Source organism: Lichenostomus cassidix, chromosome 2 (assembly GCF_008360975.1).
Source record: "Lichenostomus cassidix isolate B80296 chromosome 2, HeHo_3.0, whole genome shotgun sequence".
Lineage (NCBI taxonomy): Eukaryota > Metazoa > Chordata > Aves > Passeriformes > Meliphagidae > Lichenostomus > Lichenostomus cassidix.
This window is the reverse complement of record NC_139482.1, coordinates 65,543,156-65,562,791: the sequence shown is the minus strand read 5'-3', so window position 1 is coordinate 65,562,791 and position 19,636 is coordinate 65,543,156. Positions and strand designations below refer to the sequence as shown.

Sequence of the window (19,636 nt, the reverse complement as noted above, 5' to 3'; positions counted from 1 at the left end):
CCCATAAAACATACACAAAATATTTAGGGTTGATTTTTTTTTAAATTTATATTTTCTATTTTGCTACTGAAACATTTTCTGAATGACCACTCTTAGATAATGTAATGATACTACCTGGAGCTTTTCAGTATTTATTTTGGAAAGCAGAATTCACCATTGAGCCTCAGGTTAATCTTATTCAGTATCTTTTTAACAGCAGCAGCAGCTCAGCCATGAGGTTTTATGAAACCAGGGAGGAAATTAGACCTAGTAGAGGAGACTCCAGGCTGAAAGAGATAGTAGTGAGCTCCTGAGAAGGAGATGTGAACTACAAATCAAGAAGACAAGGAGAGGAGAAAGATCATAATTAGCCATAGCTCTAAATGTAACAAGAAGATTTTTTCAATCAATATGGTAAGCTGCTTGTAGCCAATTAAAAGACTGTAAAGTAGGGACAATGCCATATGTAGATTAGGCTAGTCTCATAAAAAGAGCCTTGAAGCAGTGTTGCATAGTTCATGAATTGATTTTGCTCAAAGGCCAGAGAAAAAGGAGCTGCAATAACCCAGTCCTACAGTAACAAAAGCGGTACCTCAGAAAAGTCTGTTCAGTGGCAAATGAGTCAGAGGAGGTTTTACACATCCCTTTTATACCAAGGTTTCACCTCACCTAACCACCTTTCCTAGGATCATACTGGTGCAAAACTATAACGAAGATTTTGTTTTGGCTTTTTTTATGATTACACTACTTCTGAATAAACTAGAGCAATACAGACCTGGGAAAACCTGTGCCTCTGCCTTCAGCTTTAATTCACCATTGCATCCTAGCACTCTACCAGCTCCATGGGATACAGCAGCATTTGGAAGAGTGAGGAAGCTACTACATATGCCAGAAGCTAAAGTGTTAAAAACAGTCTCCTGCAGCCTGCAGAGGAAGCGTGTAGTCAAGGAAAACACCCAGACATATAGCTGTTGAGACAGGAGCAACATTACAGCCATTAAAATCAAATGTCAAAGAAGGAACAATGCCTATTAGCTTTTATATACCAAAAATGAACAGTTCAGCTTTATCAAACAAATGGGTTGCACTATCCAATTACTAACTTCTGATAAGCACCATGTCAATTTTGAAATTGTACTGCTGAGTCCATGGAGAAGAAAAAATAAATCCGAGTTATCCACATAACAAGGATAAAAGGAAGCCAAACTACTACAATCCTGACCTAATTACCCAGGCAAGTCACTCCCCTTACTGGAACCTTGTAGAGCCAGTAAAAACACTGTAGCCTTCGCTGACAAAGCTCTGACCTTGCATGAAGCTTTTTTCCTCTCCCGTTCATGTCTCATCCGATCAGAAGCCTTGAGAAGTTCTCTGGCCTCACTCAGAGCAGTATCTTTCTCAGCATCTCTTTGTTTCATCCTATCCAGAAGTCTAAGAGCTGGAACTGCCAATGGCCCGGTCAGGTACGTTTCGGAAGTCTGCAGCCTGCAGAGTGACTGCGATCAAGCATTTAAGTCCATGTTTCATCCCCAGCCACTGGGCTGTGTGTAAGACCTCAAGGTCTTATCACCCACAACATTCATAATCAAATAAGAAACACAGGACTTCCAAATAAGCCTTTAAACCAGACACACACATACACACAGAGTAGAAATCCACTTCAGTTGCAGTTGGGCTGGATGAGGGGATCACAGCAACACTCCCACCTGTCCTCACCACCCTTCTATCAGAGATGACTGCACTCAGAACTGCTCATAGAGTTCCTCGTGGGAATGCTCCTCACACCTGTTTTTGGCTAAACATAGCCCTGTGAGGCTTGAGCAGCTGGAGCAGAAGGTATTTGCTGCTCAATCTGAAATGGGTGAGGGAGAGTTCCTATGGGAGCTTCTCCTGCATGAAAAAGCAGCTGTAGATGATCCCTTCAGGTGCCACAGCTGTGCTCAAAGGAGAGTGTGTCCCCACAGCAATAGCAAGGGTAGAAGAGGAAAGCTAAAAATTAGCAACCTGAATGCAACATCTCTTAGCCTGTGCTCACTATTTTCTTTTTGGACCAAGCCATGCCTGTATTGGCTCTTTTTACATTCTTTCTAAAATCTGTCAGGCTGTCAGAGGGCCAGAGACAAGCCCTCTGCTTATGCATTCAGCCCCAGATTCAAGTAAAATGTTGTGTTCTGGTAAGGTAGATACATGTGCATAAGGCCATTGATTCATAAGAAAAAGTCTGCATTTAAGAGTTGTTGGCAACATGGTAAGCTTTTCAGTGCTTAAAAAAGAGGGGTGGGGGTGGGGGCAGAGGGGAATAGGGGGCTGAGACCAATTCTTGTCCACCAAAAATAATGAAAATAATGAAAAAAATGAAAATAATGAAAAATAATGAAAAATAATCAAGTGATGAGACCATTAAAAAATTTAGACCTTTTTCATTTCTAATTTGAAAGATATTATGAAAAAGTTAATGTGTGTTCTCTGATAGTTCAGAGCATCTCTAATATATTAATGGATAATATCAGTGGAAAAAAGACAAAAGCCTTCAAACAGTGATTTTTAATTCCAATATAGAAAATAAATGGCATCAACAACAGACAAAACTCTGGAACGGTTTAAAATACAGAGTCTTGCCACTGAAATCTGTCCTGCTCTTATTCTGTACACATGAGCACATACATACACACAATTCTTGCACTGATTTTAGACACAATGATATTTGTCTGCTGCTCCAAATTCACTGTGCATGGTGAAGTTCTAAAATTCATATGAAACCATGTAGCGCAGTGCTTTCTTTTTTTCATTTTTATTATTTTATTATACAAGGACTCCATACCTTTGGAGTAGGAGGCTATTATAAATACATGTGGTGCAGATGAAGAACTTTTCCAATTTCATTAACAAATAGAAGATCTGTGCATATACCTCCCATACAGAATGTTTTAGAAATATGCCCTATTATGTCTAGTTAAGTCAACCTTGTGTCATTATTTCATATTAGTGTATATGACAGGATTGGCATACCCAGGAAAGATGCATCAGAACCATTACGTGCCAGCCAGGAAAATGAGAAATGGAATTCTATGTTTCGAAAACTATGTTAAATATCTTGTCCTCAAATATTTTGAGAAGGAAAGGTTCTGCTGGTAAAAAAAAAAAAATTTAAAAAAAAAAAGTTTGCTGTTTTAAGGTTCAAGGCAGAGAAATGAGAATGAAAAATCTACTGCATGAAGACAAGAAAGCATTGCTTAAATGCCTTGTTTTAGAACCTATATTGTAAAAAAACACATTTTATTTTTCACAAGGAAACTTTTTGAAGTAAGTCTAGATTTTGCAAAATATTTCTTTCAGGTCTAATATCATTATCCTACACTTTTCATGGAAAGACTCCTGCTGTAGAGGACTACACTGATTTCACTACATTGTTAAGCACACATAAAGAAAAAGTGGAAAGAGTACCTGTTTTGGGAAGATCACATAATTTCCATTCCCCAGAAATGTAGAGCCAGAAGAAAACTCAAAACACCTACAGTCAGTATTTGTGCTAAAAAAATAGATGAATTTCATCACTTCCTACATGTTTCTCTTTATGTGGTGAGATGACCTTGACTGGACATCGGTTGCCCACCAAACTGCTCTATCACTCCCCTCCACAGCAGGAAGGAGGGGAGGATATGAGACAGAAAAAACCCTCATGGGTCGAGATAAAGGTAGTTTAATAAATTGGAAGCAATGGAAAACAAAAGATTTTATTCCCTACTTCCCATCTGCAGGCAATGTCTGGCCATTTCTCAGGAAGCAGAGCTTCAGTACTTGCAGAGGTTGCTCTGGAACACAAACGTCATAAATAATGAATGCCACGCTTTTGGCACTACAGGGAAAATGAAGGACTCAAAGTAGCTTCATGCACAGACTCATAGATTTTGTAATTTTTATATCTGAACTGTAATTTTCTCTCCTTCTAACATTTGGTCTGGCTGGCAAAGATGCGTCTGTGTGTGGCTCAGACCTTGGTGCATCTCCTCTACGTGTCATTCCCAAAAATTTTGTTGTGTATCTCCTGACAGGTGACTCTTGTTCAGGAGGAGGTAGTGGCTTAGGAATAGTTTGAGAAAGGTTTATGACTTCTCACATCTTCCATGTGTTCAGACAACAGATTTGACTGTCTTCCAATGCCCATTGCTGCGGAGGAAACAATGTTGCTCCATGACATAAGGCTAGCCCTCAATGTCAAAAATACATCAAAAATGTACTGTAAATTCTCACATCTCCATTGTCTTTAACTGAGCAGCCAAAAAGTACTTTTGCTGAGGATCAGGCTCCCCATCTTTAGATTACTGGATAATAATATCCTATCAAGGAGATATAAGAGGGAATCAGATAAGCTCATCAAAATGTTCAGTGACATGGCAGCAGATTTATGAGAAAAAAAGATGTCATTATAAAGAAGGGGGGAAAAAAAGGAAAGGTCATATTCATTAGGAAGAAAGGAAGACCTAAAGAAAGTACAGGAAATTGTAGATCCACCAGCACTCTGGAGTTTTGTTGTTAAGAGAGAGGGAGGATTTCTTACCACATTTATTAAAATGAGGTACTGTTTCTCTTTATTTTTACATTTTCAATCTTTTTATTATCATAGCAATATGTCTTCTACTGCTTCCTTAAGCATTAACAGTGGATTTATTTAATAAAACTGAGGACTGAGCATCACTAGAAATACTGTTTCCAATGGAATGCTCTCATGCTGGGATTGGTGAAGTGCTAAGTAATTTGCTTTTAATGCTAGCACATACCACTTAGCACTATATTTAACTGAATGACGAAAATCACTCATTTTTCATCCCCTTGCTTAACTGGTGCTCAGTGTAATCTATCTACTGTACTGTGAGCCTAGTGCCAGATATATTCTAATAGACCCTGCTCTCCAATCTACAACAAGTATTTTAATTTTTAATTCATAGTTATGTCTTTATCCTTTAATAGAACAGAACTACAGATGGGGAGTATGTTTTAGATAATAAGAGCACAGTAGGTACCCAGGGAAACTACACCACTAAAAGGATTCTTTATTTACACTTTTCAGTAATGACTACATATATATAGCTACACAGGAGAAAATTGTTGCAAAGGAGCACTGCATAGACAGGCAATTACTATCCAACTATAACTGAGCATTATGGATGATGCTGCTGATAAGAGCACTTCAGAAAACAACTTCACAGCAAATGGCACCCACTGCATATTGACCAACAAACATGGGAACTCACAGGACGCAAGAAATCAAAATTAATAGGTAGGATTATACATTTAAAAAAAAAGGGTAAATTTACTCAATATTTAAACATACTTTCAATTCAGCCTTCACAAATATGTAATGTACAGAACTGCGCATCCTACATCAAATGAAAGTCAGTGGAGACATTCCAATACAACTGAAGGAATAAAAGTGGTCAGTCAAGTCCTTCATGCTGAACAAAGTCTCAGGACTAGATAGACATTTGTTGTAAAAATCAACACAGTCCTATCAGAACTGAAGCTATGGTTGTTCCACACATAAAGTCAGTCCTACCATCAGATTAAATTCCAACACTGTATTACTAACACTGAAGTCAAAATTTCACAGAACCAGACTAGGATATCTTAACTTAGTGGTGAGAAACCCAGGGTACAACACTGCCCTAAGGGATTTTTACCATTATAGTCAGTCATGTTGAAAGACAAAGCTGAGGCCAAGAAGATTCACGTGGTAAGATGCTGCCCACAGCATCTTGGTACTGTCACCCAGAAACTGCAATAGGTTACTGGGTGGTTTCTCTTCAGTTAGTTTCTTTTCCAAAGTTATGTAGAAAAGTTTAAAGTGTCAACAGGCAAAGAAAACATTAAAAGGCAATTTTATTCCTATTATGACAGAGAGAAGTCATCCAAGTAATATCTTACGCAATAAAAGCCACAAAAATCACATCAATCCTTGTAGATATTCAGAAGATTTTTAACACCATTTTTGTGTGGGTGAAAGGCATAAAACAACCACACACATGTGCACACACACACAGACAAACTGGGGGGAAAAAAAACATCAACAAAAAGGAAGTGAAACCAAATCACTATCTTGCATACCCAAAGAAAAACTGTGCTCAGAAGTGATATTTAAACCTTTAGGTTGCTACCTAATTTCATTTAATGTTTATTCAGGTGCATGAGAGCTATAGGTTTAATACTGTTAATCAACAATGCTCAAGACATTGGGTAAGATCTTGTAAAGGTAAATGCATCTGAAAAAGTTTTTCCATTCCACTGTGAACAAAGGGACACCAGAAAATCATAACATGCTAAAAAAATGACACTGATTACTATGTTAAATTATTACAGAATTCTGCATAAATTACTGAAAATAGCAGTAAGGTAAGATTCTTCCCCCTTCCAGCTGCATTTTCAGGACAAAAAGGATCCTACCAGAGGGAAGACTGGGTCAGAACGCTGGCAGTCTACCCTGTATTTCTCCATTTGCCTCTGACTTTGGTGGCCTTGCACGAATGATTCCACCTTTCTCGTCTGTGTTGCCCTTCCCATCTTCTTCTGTTGTCTCTCATAGCTCTTGCCTTTGGGGCATGGACAATTTCTGATACATTTGCATGGAGCCAAATAGAATAGGCACTGACTGGTTCTAACCAAAGAACCGACTGGTTTTAACTTTAATACTATGCAGAAAGCATGAGCGTAATCTCCAGGTTGCTTTAAGCTGCTATAGCTCTCAGGGAAACAGGTATGGCCACCATGAAAACCTCAGAAAAAATGGTTTCTGGGATCTTGTAAATTTTTCAGCATGTTGGGACTTGGCTACAGAACTGGTGGATGAAGCCATCATTGCTCCTCTTCTGGGCATTCTCGCAGTCTTGCAATTACAATAGCGTTGTGCTTTGAACAATTGCTGAAAACACTGTCAACGTTGTAGTCATGAAACTTGAAAGACAAATCAGCAACATTTTCCCCACCACAGCTAACAGGTACAAGCAAAGCTGAAAAAGCAGAAACAAGCAAAGCTGAAAAAGCAGAAACAAGCAAAGCTGAGAAATCTAGAAAAGTCCCACAACTGGGAAGGAAAAAAAGTCACATGAAATAATTATGTTTGTATGATCCAATCTGTGATCTGATCCATGAGTTCACCGTACTGCACAGCTTGTTGAAGGCACAGGAGAGCTATGAAGGGAGCATTCGCAGGACAACACTGTGTGCGCAGAGATGTGGCTGTCAGAAACATAAATCCTGTCAGACAGTGGCCATACCATGGATGTGGATCAAGATGTAAACAACTCCATGGACCATGAATTACTGCAGGAACTAGCTCTTGTCAGAGTCAACGGGATTTCCTGAAGATTAGAAAAAATGATGTAGAGAAATACATGATGTGAATACACCAACAGTGTATGACCTCCCTCTCCCAGCAAAAGGGATATAAGAACAAGAGCCCACACACTAAATTTACCAGTTTTCTTTTTAAAAACCTGTCTTTTGTGCTCATGTGAACTTTCTAAGGTTTCTCTATTAGTAAATAAGATTACTATGAATTTCAGGGTAACACAAGGTGCTTTTAACTGAACTTTACTGCTTAGAGGGCATTGGAAAACTGACTGTGGTAGGACTGAGCTGAGTGCAGCGATCTTGTGGAGCAAGTACAATGAACCTGGATAAGGAACAAGAGGAAATTGCTCTCTCATAATTACAGTGATTCCTAAGGACACCTAACCTGTTCTGTCGTGCTCTGTCATCAAATGCCTTGAAACCACCTTTGGTCAGGAGCAACTTCACTGAAAACTTGACATCAATGTCCTATTCTGAGTGCACATCTCTAGGCACTTTGATGGGTCCAGTGGCTCTCAGCACACTGTGGAAAACAACGCAAGTCAGAGAGATTGGAACTTTTGTACTTAGACCAATATGCCTGGACACACATCTAAATATACATACAATATCTGATTTAAGCCTGCCCCCAGCACACTTTAAATGCTGGTCCTGGCTCAAGCTAGATTGCTCTGGATTGTATTACTGCAGTGAGATTCTGAACGGAAAGTGTGACAGTGTTTTGGTAAAGGACAGCTCTTCAGCCTTCAGGACTCTTGCAACAGCTGATGGAACTACCCAGGGATGAACACACTCTGGAAAACACAACTGTAAAATTTCAGCTCTCACTGATCGCACCCTAGCCTCCCCAAAAGAAACTGCATTTTAAAATTATTTGCTTTTTTCTATCCCTCCCATTATTTTATGCTTAGGTACCAGCATTGATTTTCAGCTATGTACAGAAACTGAAAATATTACCTTTCCACCTTGCTGTACTCTTTTTCCTCTCCCTCAGCTTGATACATGTAGATGTAAACAGCACGCTGTCCTTTTCCCTTATGTGCTCCTGGTCTGTGTCCACTTCATTACACAAAAGATTTTCCCCACTAATATCACCAAATGCCTGAAAAACAGAACAGACAAAATCAAAATATTATTATGGCAGCGTTCAGTGAAATATCAGAGGGAACATAGATGACTTTGATTACCCTTCCCCACCCCTCTCTTCTTGCTTTCAAAATATCACAGCTTAGAAGCTTTTGTGTGTGTGAAATTTTATTCTGTCATACTAATAACCCAGCTTTGCAGCAGCTTACAGTTTAGCTTTCATGGTTCAGTTCCACTCCTGGGCTTATAACAATTTTTCTAACAGTTCTGCCAAAATATTATAAAGTAAAACTTACTGCAAATGTATTCACTAATACAGATAGAGCAGTGAGATTAACAATTTAAACACATGTGAAATGTGAATTCACCTAATATTTCTCACTCTAAATGGTTTAGTAAAACAGTGGAATGGGGATTTTTACGCCCGTTGCTTTTCATAATTTCTTCTTATGACATTCTTGACACATGGAGAAGATTTGAGTGAATAAAGAATAGATCCTAAAAGAATAAAATCATGGCCATGAGAAGGAGATGACCTTATAGGACTGGAAATTGGTTATAAAGCCAAGGCACTGCATCAGATTCAGCTCAGTTCCTTAGTTAGCACATCACATGTCAGATCCTCAGCTTGTGTCATGTGGGTGGCATTTTGCACAAGAGTGCCCTGGCTCCGATTATTTTCATGTTTTGGACTACCCATATACGAGAAATTTTTCTCAGATGAATTGGAGCAGAAATCAGCTCTCAGACACTGAGAAGTAACTGACCTCAGGTCGGTCTAGCTGCTGTTACTCGAATGTTAGCATGAAGAAGCAGGTTGATCCAGTAATACAGTAATGTTTTAAAGAATATTGCTGTTATCAATCTAGTTTATCAGAGCTATATAGTAAATTTTACAAACACACATTTGTGTAAGGGCATAATCTTTAATTTCTATTGTATTTTTTTTGTATTCTTACTGTCTGTTGAAGTATCTTTGTTGTACTTCTGGTTTTGATGCACTGTGAAGCTAGCAAGCGCTGTTACTTCTGGAACGGAGGGATACAGACAACACAGCAGATATTCCCCACCTGACACAAAAAGCTGAGAATAAATATTGAAGTCATCTTGTGCATTCTACATACCAGGCAAGTTCCTCTGTACCATGCTATTCCTTCTTCTCACCTAGATACCACTTACACAGAATAGCTGCTACTTTATTCTTAGTTTTATTCTTTCAAACTAAGAGATAGTCCAGTTTTAGGTTGTCCAATGCAGTTCCTCTCATGGCATAAACAATCATCAGGGCAAGTCAAAAAGAGATACAACATCATCTCAGGACTTCATAGCAACACTTTTGCATTATACAAAGTCAAGAAGACAGGAGACATAAAGGGGGTGTACAGCATCAGTGTGCTAACAGAAACAGAAATATTTTTCCAGTTGCAATAATCTGAGAAAAATATGTGGAAATATCATCATTGTATACCTGGAGTTGCAATCCTAATTCCCCAGAAGTTGGAACAGTAATTTCATTTTATAGAATCATTTAGGTAGATTTGGAGAAGACCTTTGAGATCATCGAGTACAGCCATAAGCCCAACACTGCCAAGTCTACCACTAAACCATGCTCTGTAGTACCACATCCACCTGGCTTTTAAATGCCTCCAGGGATGGTGACTCAACCACTTCTCTGGGCAGCCTGTTCCAGTGCTTGAAAACCCTTTCAGGTCCCCAAGAAATTTTTCCTAATATGCAGTCTATTTCCTCTTGTCCTGTCACTTGTTACCTGGCAGAAGTGACCAAGCTTCACCTGGCTACAACCTCCTTTCAGGTCACCCCTGAGCCTCCTTTCCTCCAGGCTACACAACCCCAGCTCCTTCCTCTATTCTAATAAGACTTGTTTCTATGCAAAAAAAAGAGGGTACAGGGTATATTTAGAGTTCACTGGAAAAGCCAGTCGTTTGGTGTTGGCTAACAAATACCAAGAGCTCTTTCAAACCTGATTGCTCACATATGCAGCATGTCTGACTGACACAATGAGAATCCTTTGCTACAATTAAGGTGCTATCATTTACTTCTGTACATTAAATTGAAGCTTGTATAGCTATGTCAGATTTTGATCAAATGTTGTGCAGAGTTATGTTCTAAAATTGAAGTCCAAGTTGCTGTTTCCAAGAGCGACTTAATAGCAGTAACCTTATGGTTAATCAACCATGTAGTAAAGTTCACTGTGCACTTACTGCTGTGTAATTATAAAGTGAGCAAAAATATAATTGATGCATTTTGTCAATCTGTGTAGCTGCAAGGTACTTTTTCAAAGGTTATTTTTTTATTCAGATAAAATAAGTTAATGCTGTTTTGGCAATTATCCTTTGACTTCAGAGATTTTACTGCTGATTCAGGTAAAACTGTGTGATAGATGAATAAAGATTATAAGTGTTTAAAAGTACAAAATACCTTCTGCAACAATCAGTAGCTCTGCCCTTGCAGCATAAAATCATTCCGAAAATCACTGAAAATACAGCAAATCTTGGTGTTTAAAGTGGGTTGAAATTGAAAGATATATTTTTAAATACAAAATAATACTTTTAAAGTACCCCTTAATTATAAGCACTGCTGTTTGTTATGCAGTATAACTAGAGAGCTATGGCAGCATTTTTCCCCTGAGCACTGGCTCAGACTGAATGGGTGTGCTTGAACTTGCTTCCATTCCTTCTGTGAACAACTGAAGGAAACAGTTCTAACTCTTTGGGACCCCAAGGAAAAAAGAAATGAAACTTTCGATGAACATAGTAGGTTTGTGTATGTGTTGGTTAGGTAGGTAACCCTTGCTGCTCCCTCCACATTGTCTGCAAATAAAAAAGAAGCCAGTGTAATTTAAAATTGCATATTCATATACAGAACAAGGCTATAATGCTGCAGTTCTGATCTTTTGGTAATTCTTTGGTTACCTGAAAGCCCTGCTGAAAAGGTCCAGTAGTGGACCTGTCTCATTTCTTTCCTGGTCCATCTATCAGAGCACAGACAGCACCACAGATAAGCAGGACACGATCACTTGAAGGAAATAAATCTTTTTCCACATGACTGTGACTTTCTGGGGCACAGAGTATATAGAACATGGGATTTGTAGAAAATTAGGGAGGAGGGAAAGGCTGCCTCCTGCATTCCCATCCTGTTGCAACATAGTCTTGACTGCAGTTGAAAATAGATTAATAATTAAGAGACACAGCTTCCATTTAAAACTACAGCACAATTTACTGAAAAAAGGCAAGGACCTAATCTTGTACTTGACAGGCAAAACAATCTGAAACAGAAGATACGGAGAAATAACTTATCCTCGGCTGAGACACATTGTGCACATCCACTTCATCTGCAGCAATGGATTGGCTTAGCCATCATAGGGGCAAGGAGCTACAGACTGGCTCCATTTCAGGACAGGGTTTACATGTCACATGTGAGATGAGCTGCACCAATTTAAGAACAAAGCATACAAGCACAAGATATCTCCAGGAAATCTCTTTTCTTTGTTCTCATCTTTTCAGTAGGATGGAAAGCACTGCCTGGACAACTAATTACTTTCTTAAACTGATTATCCTTAATTGAATTATAACATTAAAGGAGAAATATATACTGGTAACAATAACTTAAAACAGTCTGGTTTACTTCTTATTTGCAGTGAAACTAGCTATATTACCATGACCCTCAACAAAAGGGTTTGCAGGCTTTATGGATCCAAATGCCTGGGTCCGTGGGAGTATCCCTTAGCCAACTTGGTAAAATGTAAGATTCCCAGCTGAACCTCAATGAATGTTGAGAGAGATCATTCTCCTACTGAATGCAGTTGCAAAGTATTAATTGTTTTCAATGGGACAAGATTAAATCTCAGAATCAGGCAGGCAGCATGTGGTGAAGCCTATTCAGCCCAGGAATAGGTACACACCTGCATGCATGAATCACTCTTCTGTGGGATAAACCTTTGCTGTTAATCCCTACTTTTATAGGGATTTCTGGCCATGTTTGTGGATGACCTGACATGATGCTGCTGCAGCCAGCCAAAGTGGGCCAGTTTACACCAAGGAATTACCTGTGCCCAGCCTCTCCCTCAGCCAGAAAGTCCTCACCTGCTCCCCAGAGCTGATCCAGCTTACAGAAAGGCCAGAGCTCTGCTGTTCCCTCCCGCTGTCTGCTGAGATGAGGATGAAGTCATGATGTAGTGTACCAACCTCAGTTACTGAGCTGGACTGATCCTCCCTCTTTCTCTCCTCCACAAACCTTTAGTGACCACTGAAGTGAGACTCTTTATGAAAACAGCATGTGGGGCTTTTGCAGTAAACTTGGCCAATTTACTCTCTTAATGAAATTAGGGCCAGAAAAAGCTGCACACACATACATGCCTAAACTGTGCTGGAGTCAACTGCATGGCTTAGGCACACACAGGAAAAAAATAGGGCCCAATATTCATAGCAACACTGTGTATAAAAGAAAAGAATTTGTGGAACTAAGAATAAAACATGAGGCAATTTGTTGATTTGCCCAGGGAATATATGAGAGCAACAAACGTGTAGATTATTCTAAGGTTGTTTTTTAGTGTCATTATCAGATCCAAGAACTGTATATAAAAGCATGCAGTCCTTCACATGCTAAAAGTATAGTTTGCTCAAACAATTGTAAAATATTCAGTATTCTTAAGATTAAATATCTGAATATTGCTTCTGAAGGAACAGCTGTCAGCTTAAATCTAAAGTCTAGTTTGTTTACTGGCTGTATTTTATATCTGTTAGAAAATGACACCAAATGGCAATAAAATTGTTGTAAGTATTCTACTGGGGAATATAAATGCCCTTTGGTTACAGTGTACATATCTTTATACATAATTCCAGTATATTTTCCCCAGAATTATGTTAAATATGTAAAAAGCCTTTTCTCATAAAGGTAAAAATGCTAGATGTTTCCAAGCTGTAATTTAGCATTAGTGTCAAGATTGCTTCAGAAAATAAGCTACGGTTACTGTTTCATTCTTTTTAAGTGTCACTCAGCATACCATATCTGATCTTGTATTCAAAATAAACTTATATGATTTTATTCACTTTTCCAGAAGTGCAAGAGGGTTTAGACATAATTTATAGCATATGGATTGATGTAAATAACTTAAACTAAGTAATTGGCTAGTCACCTACGCTGTCTTATCCTATTACTGCTAGGTACTTCTCAAGTAATTAGGGAAAACAGATCTCTTTTATCCAGTAAGTTTAAAGTGGATGAATCCTTGACATTTGTGAAGGCTTATTTGATAGATAAAATCATACTATACAAAAACTTTCTCTACAATGCTCAGGTTTACTAGGCCTATAATAAGAAACTGATTTTTTGTTGAGTTAAAGTGACTTATCTTTGTCCTTTTAATAAGAAATCAACTCCAGTCAGCAAAAGTCAAGATAAAAATCACCTAGCTGGTGTTATCACCATGTAGACAGCAAACACATACCACTGTCATTAACTTTTCTGTGCATGGATTCCAAATACATTTAAAATGTTAAAATTCAATAATTTCCTGTATATTAAAATAACATCAGATTAATGAATACGGAAAAGCATGAAAAGCGATTTATTTTGGGAAGGTCATTCCTTGGTTAGCCAACACTTAAACTGAATTACTATAAAGGGGAAATATATTATAGGTAAAAAGGAAAATGGTTTTTACAGCTTCTGAATTCTTTTAGTTTTACAATGCTTATGATAAAAAGACTGCACCTACAAGTTTAACCTCTATAATTTTTATGCTGCACATTTAAAAAAAAATCTTTTTCTTTAACATTTCTAGGGCAATTTATGCATGTCACCTTGTACTTAATGCTCCTTTTAAAACAGTTAGTTTTACCTCTACAAAAACCTATAAAGCTACTTTTCATACCAGACATGAAATTTCAAGTTATAGCAGGAAAGCTGGACATCTAATGGGAATACAATACTTAAACAGATAATTATTTTAAAGAAGCTGTTGATTAGAGAGACATTTATTCCTAGCTAGGGTACTTCTACACAGAGAACTTAAAAACTGGCCTTGCTTGCTGGGAAAAAAAAAAGAAGAGGTAATTATTAAAGTGAGTTTTGGCTCCTTGGATAAAATTAAGTTCGCTCTGAAGTGCTTTGCTGAATTAGGGCTATGAAAAATCTTGCTTTCACTGAAATATAAAAGAGTAGGATGAGGCTGTAAATATGAAATTAATTCCTTACGAGCATCCAAGGACTTCACAGCAAGATTATGCAAAATTCCTCTTATGCCTGTCAAAGAACATCTGCAGATACAGAAACATATCTGAAGTTAAAAGTCACTAAGAGTTGAACACATGAATCTGAGGTGGAATTTGGCCTGGCGATTTCAATGTTGTTCTCATGTTATTGTGTTTGGCAAGAGGAACATCTCCCCAGACCCGCCAGCCCTCACACACCTCAGCTGAATTCTAAGAAGCTCCTGCTTATGTCAGTGGTACCCTCCAAACAATGCCTATATTTGCACATGCTTTTTCAAAGTTATTATAATTTCTGTGTTGTTTTCTGTCAAATTGCTCATTTCCTCCTATTATACATATTATTTCTGAAGAACACCCACCAAAACCAACACCCATCATGCTGCAAATGGCACAAAGCATTAAATATCCAAAGGACAGATCTTAGTCCCCAGATGCCTGGATTTATGAGTTTCCACTGCCATATTTAGGAATAAGTGTTATGGCTCTTTCAGGTATGGTTCCTGAAACTCACAGAAATTAAAAGTCAAAGTCCTTTCATTTTGCTGTCTTTAGAGTTACATGCCTTTAGTTTCTTAATAAAAGTGAACAAACAAACAAAAATTTACACTGAAATAATTACATTTTCATCCTTGGTATGTTACTGTAATGCAAAGCAGGATTGCTTCCAGGAAGTAGGTGCATATAACCCCCAGTTCCTAGATGCTGTTGAATTACTCCTTGCATTCTGCAGTTGTACAAGAGCACTAGGCCATCCAAAAGAGAAAAATAAGTGAAAATGGATTGTTTTCTTGCTCTGTTGACTCTGCAGACCAGGCAGATGTATATACAAAGGTAGGACACTTCACAATTGATACAGACTACCCCTATTCTTAACAGGCCATGTTCCTACAGTCCCAAGACAGCCTTGTCTGGGACTTGTATCTTGTCTCTGGTGAGAAGAGGCTTGCTGATGATAAAGAAAGAGGAAAAGCAGCTGTCATTCCTATCACAGGGAGAGAGAATAGGTGATGCTCTCTGCATTTGCCAGTGTGGAAGAAGAGCCCTCTGTCCTTCACACTGCTGGAAAAGTGAGGAGAGGAATGAAAAGCAAAAGGAGAGTCCATCTTGTTTTCTTCCGGTGAGGTATTTCACCCATTCTGGCAGAAAGCAGCTAAGATTATGAAATTATATTATGTAGGTAAACTTCTGGAAAATAGAGGTCTTGTTTACACCAATGGGTGATCCAGCAGAAGCTGATTAAATTTAGAGTAAGAGGAGACTTCTGACCAAATAGACTTTGAGGATCCAGAAAAATCTTTCCATTGAATCACTGGGAGCACAATACCCAAGCCAGACTAAGGTTAGGTAAACTAAATTACCTGGGTCTTTAGAACTAGCTCTAGATATTGAAACTGAAAAGATTATTCCGGTCCAGGTGCCTTCCATCTCCTACACTCTTAAAAACTATACATAACATTGCAATGTACCCTTCAGCTCCAAAACTCTTTTCTAACCCCATTCAAGTACCCCTGCTTGTCTAGCTGAAACAAAGGGGGAAGAAAACGTTCCTGAGGGATGACAACAGCAGAATGTTGTAAAGCTCAGGTGTAATTTACCCCATGGCAGCAAATTTCTCACTTGTCAGTGTACAGTTTTAAAATTCATTAACTATTCCTAATATGGAACTGAAGTAGAAAGCCCTGACCTATAAAACACACAAATGTATAATTACATCTGTTATCAGCTAAATGTAAGATCTGTATATGGGCTTTACTGCAATTACTAGTTAAGCACATTTCTTACATGTAATTGCATTTAGGTCTACAAGCGAAAATGCTGTAAAGCACACATTGATCTCCTAAATTAGATGTACAGCTTTCAAGACAATGAGGTAAGACTCAGTCATGGATTTTAGGGCTAGGCTGTTATGATCTGGTGTGGGAAACTATAGAGAAGTGGCTTGAGCCATCTGCATTATGCAGTGCTTACTTTGTGGACGCTGGAAGTTTCTCAAAAGCTCACCTGGGAAGGAAAAACTACATTGTATGACAACACATTTCTTCTCTCTCAGAAGTACAGAAGTGATTAATAAGCTGAGCCAGTGCACAGGGCTGCCTTGGGTGTTTGAAGAACCTCTTTCCAAAGCCTGGTGGAAGCAGTATTGAAACCTCACCACTGAAAAGCTGAGAAGAAATTAATTGGGAAAAACCATTCTGCAAAGTTACATTTGTAACACGCAGAAAGCAGAAGTTGGGCTACCTGGTTGACCTCCAACATGGAAAAGGTGCTTTAGCAAAAGTCTAGGCAATTATTTGTGTGCAGAGTTTCTTCAACAGACTTAGGCATGGACCTGGATTTGCCAGTTTCTTTGTTCCAGTAATTAAGTTCTACTTCATGTAGGCCACAAGCCTTCTCTTGTTTTCTTTGGCCAGCTCCGAGACTCCGGTGTCTTCACTCTGGTGAATCACAAGTTCCCTGGGCAGAAAATTATGTTTGGATTCCTTGAGGACAGTTTCCTTTAAATTACATTTTCTTTCAAATGCCAAGTAGGGCAAATACATTAAGAATAAAATCCTTAATGAAGAAAACAGCCTTGAAACATTTACCAAAGGAGCAGAAGCAATGTTTGACTCATGCTGGAAAGATGTACTTGAACCTTCACCTTAGAAGTGTGCAGCTGAAAACATCGTGCTTCATCATCATTTGTGCCAGTTTTCGTAAAAAGATCTCTATGATGATGCTCCCATTTCTTATCTGGGTAGGTAAAGTAATATTCTTTGACTCTTAAATGCCAATGTTTTTTTAAGAGTCTCTCAACACAAGACCAAAGGCAAAAAGGAAATGTTCTTCTTCAAAGCACTTAGAACAAAAATGGCAAAGCAATGAACAAAATGCAGCCCATGAAACAAGTAATGGCTGATACGTCTCTTTAATAACATCCTGTATTGTATTTTAGTGCACAAGCTGCTGAAATGCTGACTACATCCAAGATTCAATCTAAAACATGCAAGACGCCAGTAGGTAATCTATCTGTGCCTTACCTCTGTGTATCTGAGTACAAACTAAGTGAATGACCATACTTGTAGTAATAGCTGTCCATTAAATGTGCATAGTACTTTCCTTGTATATTTATATACATAAATATATAATAATTCCTGTACAGAATGACCTGATGTGGTTCTAAGCCACATATATTTATAAATAATCCCTATGTGTGTAGTTTCAATGTATATCTTACATAATTGCCTTTAAATGGCTCTATAAACAATCCTAAATTGCTACTTTGCGCTGCAAAAGCGTTAACTCATCGATTATACACTATTGTTTAGGAGTGAGGTCTTCCTGTGGAAGCTCACAGTGTGTATTTTCGGCAGGGTCAGGCACAGCCTATTTTCCTGTTTTGACTCTGACCTAGTTCGGGAATGAACCCCTTTGCCGGCAAAACGTGTCAGTGAGGAGCCTGCTCAGACCTACCTCAACGATAGCCCCATCAGGTAGCCTGAGGAAGTGCCTGTAGAGCTCCTGCAAGCCGCTGAGGTGAACCGTGTAGACGCAGATGTGAACGGTGGTGCTACCTTTCCAGCTGGCTGCGGCGGCAGGGATTTCATCCTGGTGCTGGAGGTCACAGCTGGAGACACCCGGCTGGCTGGCGTGGTCCTTCCAGATGTAATCAGACACTGCCACCTAGTGAAACACAGCCCCCCCGCCCCCCGGACACACACACACACACAGACCCCCACCCCCCGCCAAAGGAACATATTTAATTAACTTCTGGAAAGAGCTTAACCGATTTAAAATGATTTTACAATAAATCTGCAAAGCCTGTACCATATGCAGTGCTTGCACACAGTTCTCTACTACATATTTTTTTATGACATTGATCTAAATAGAGGAGATAGACAAATCCCCTGTGTATATTCTATAAAGTTAATTCTGCACAGATGAAGCTGTAATTGACTCCCGTATTAACCAAAAGTAGGGAGATCAAGCAGGGTAGGTTAAACAATAAAATGGCAATGCTGATTAAAAAAAAAAACCTTCCCAAGAATTTTGTGAGCAGTATTTGTATTTCTCTCTCTTTGAGAAGCCTTTGCTGCTGTACCCACAAGCACTTTTTAGTCTCTGATCTCAGTATAATATTAAAATAACCTTGTGCTGCTAACTGAATTGTAGATGAGGCAGAGTAAATAAGGTGTGTTTTAGTGCATTCTGTAAAGCTAGTTTATTAATAGTTACGTAGCTTCCCAGTTTGCTCTAAACATATTTGCTTTGGTAGGTTTTTTATCCCCCTGCATCAGTCAGAATTTGCATTTAACCTTTTTCATCTTAATTCTTTTCACAGGCTGAGCAGATTTCAAGACTTCAGACTGATCATGGCACAAGGCTTAAGCACCCTTTATCCTTAAGTGGAAATGATGATGAGAAGCATTATTTTTATACTGTCCCTGAAGTACAAGTGTGAGCTTTTTAACCCTCCACTTTTGCAAGACCTTTTTGTCACTCATTTTCTTGCATGAGATGCTACTCCTCCTTGTAGAAGGAAGGGATTGGTGATACTGGTACATCCTTACAATACATCAGCATGCTCTTCCCAAACACTTCTATTTAATGTAGACAAAATATCTCTTTTGCTGGCCTAGCACATGCTTTTTCTTTCAAGAAAGCATGGCAGAAACGACTGGAACTTACTCACAAAGCTAGCTAAAGAAAAGCTCTCCTATAAGGTGCATCAAACCCTTCTTCTGCACAGTTTTGCTTTTACTTCTTGCTGAAATGAAGAGCCCAGATTCTTACCAGAGATCTCAAAAATCACCAGATATAAATTTTTACCCTCACTTGGGGAAAGTTAGATTTAGTTCAGTTTGCTTGTGTTCCAGTTCATGTTTCCTCAGCTGTTTTTATGCATTACGAGGAATCCCGTAACTAGCACAGTGTGCCAATGCCATGATCCTGACAGGCATGCTGCTATTCTGAGCCTCTGCCTTAGGAGAGGATTTGTTTTAGGTGAATTAAGA

The 19,636-nt window shown here is 38.7% G+C and overlaps 1 protein-coding gene and 1 non-coding gene across 2 annotated transcripts in view; one reads left to right on the top strand and one right to left on the bottom strand.

The window, feature by feature from the left end:
* Positions 1–7,008: 7,008 nt before the first annotated feature.
* The window catches only part of LOC146441535 (uncharacterized), a 186,467-nt gene continuing 173,839 nt past the window's right edge, over positions 7,009–19,636 (bottom strand). The window contains exons 20-22 of the mRNA XM_085049838.1: positions 18,096–18,305; positions 8,281–8,425; positions 7,009–7,331 (exon numbers count right to left, since the gene is read on the bottom strand). Of these exons, the coding sequence (XP_084905964.1) occupies positions 7,303–7,331; positions 8,281–8,425; positions 18,096–18,305 (384 nt within the window). The 3' untranslated portion in view covers positions 7,009–7,302. The remainder of the gene's footprint in view (positions 7,332–8,280; positions 8,426–18,095; positions 18,306–19,636) is intronic.
* On the top strand, positions 19,028–19,101 carry LOC146441536 (small nucleolar RNA SNORD36). The gene has a single exon (XR_014850479.1). It is a non-coding gene; the product is annotated as a small nucleolar RNA SNORD36 (small nucleolar RNA).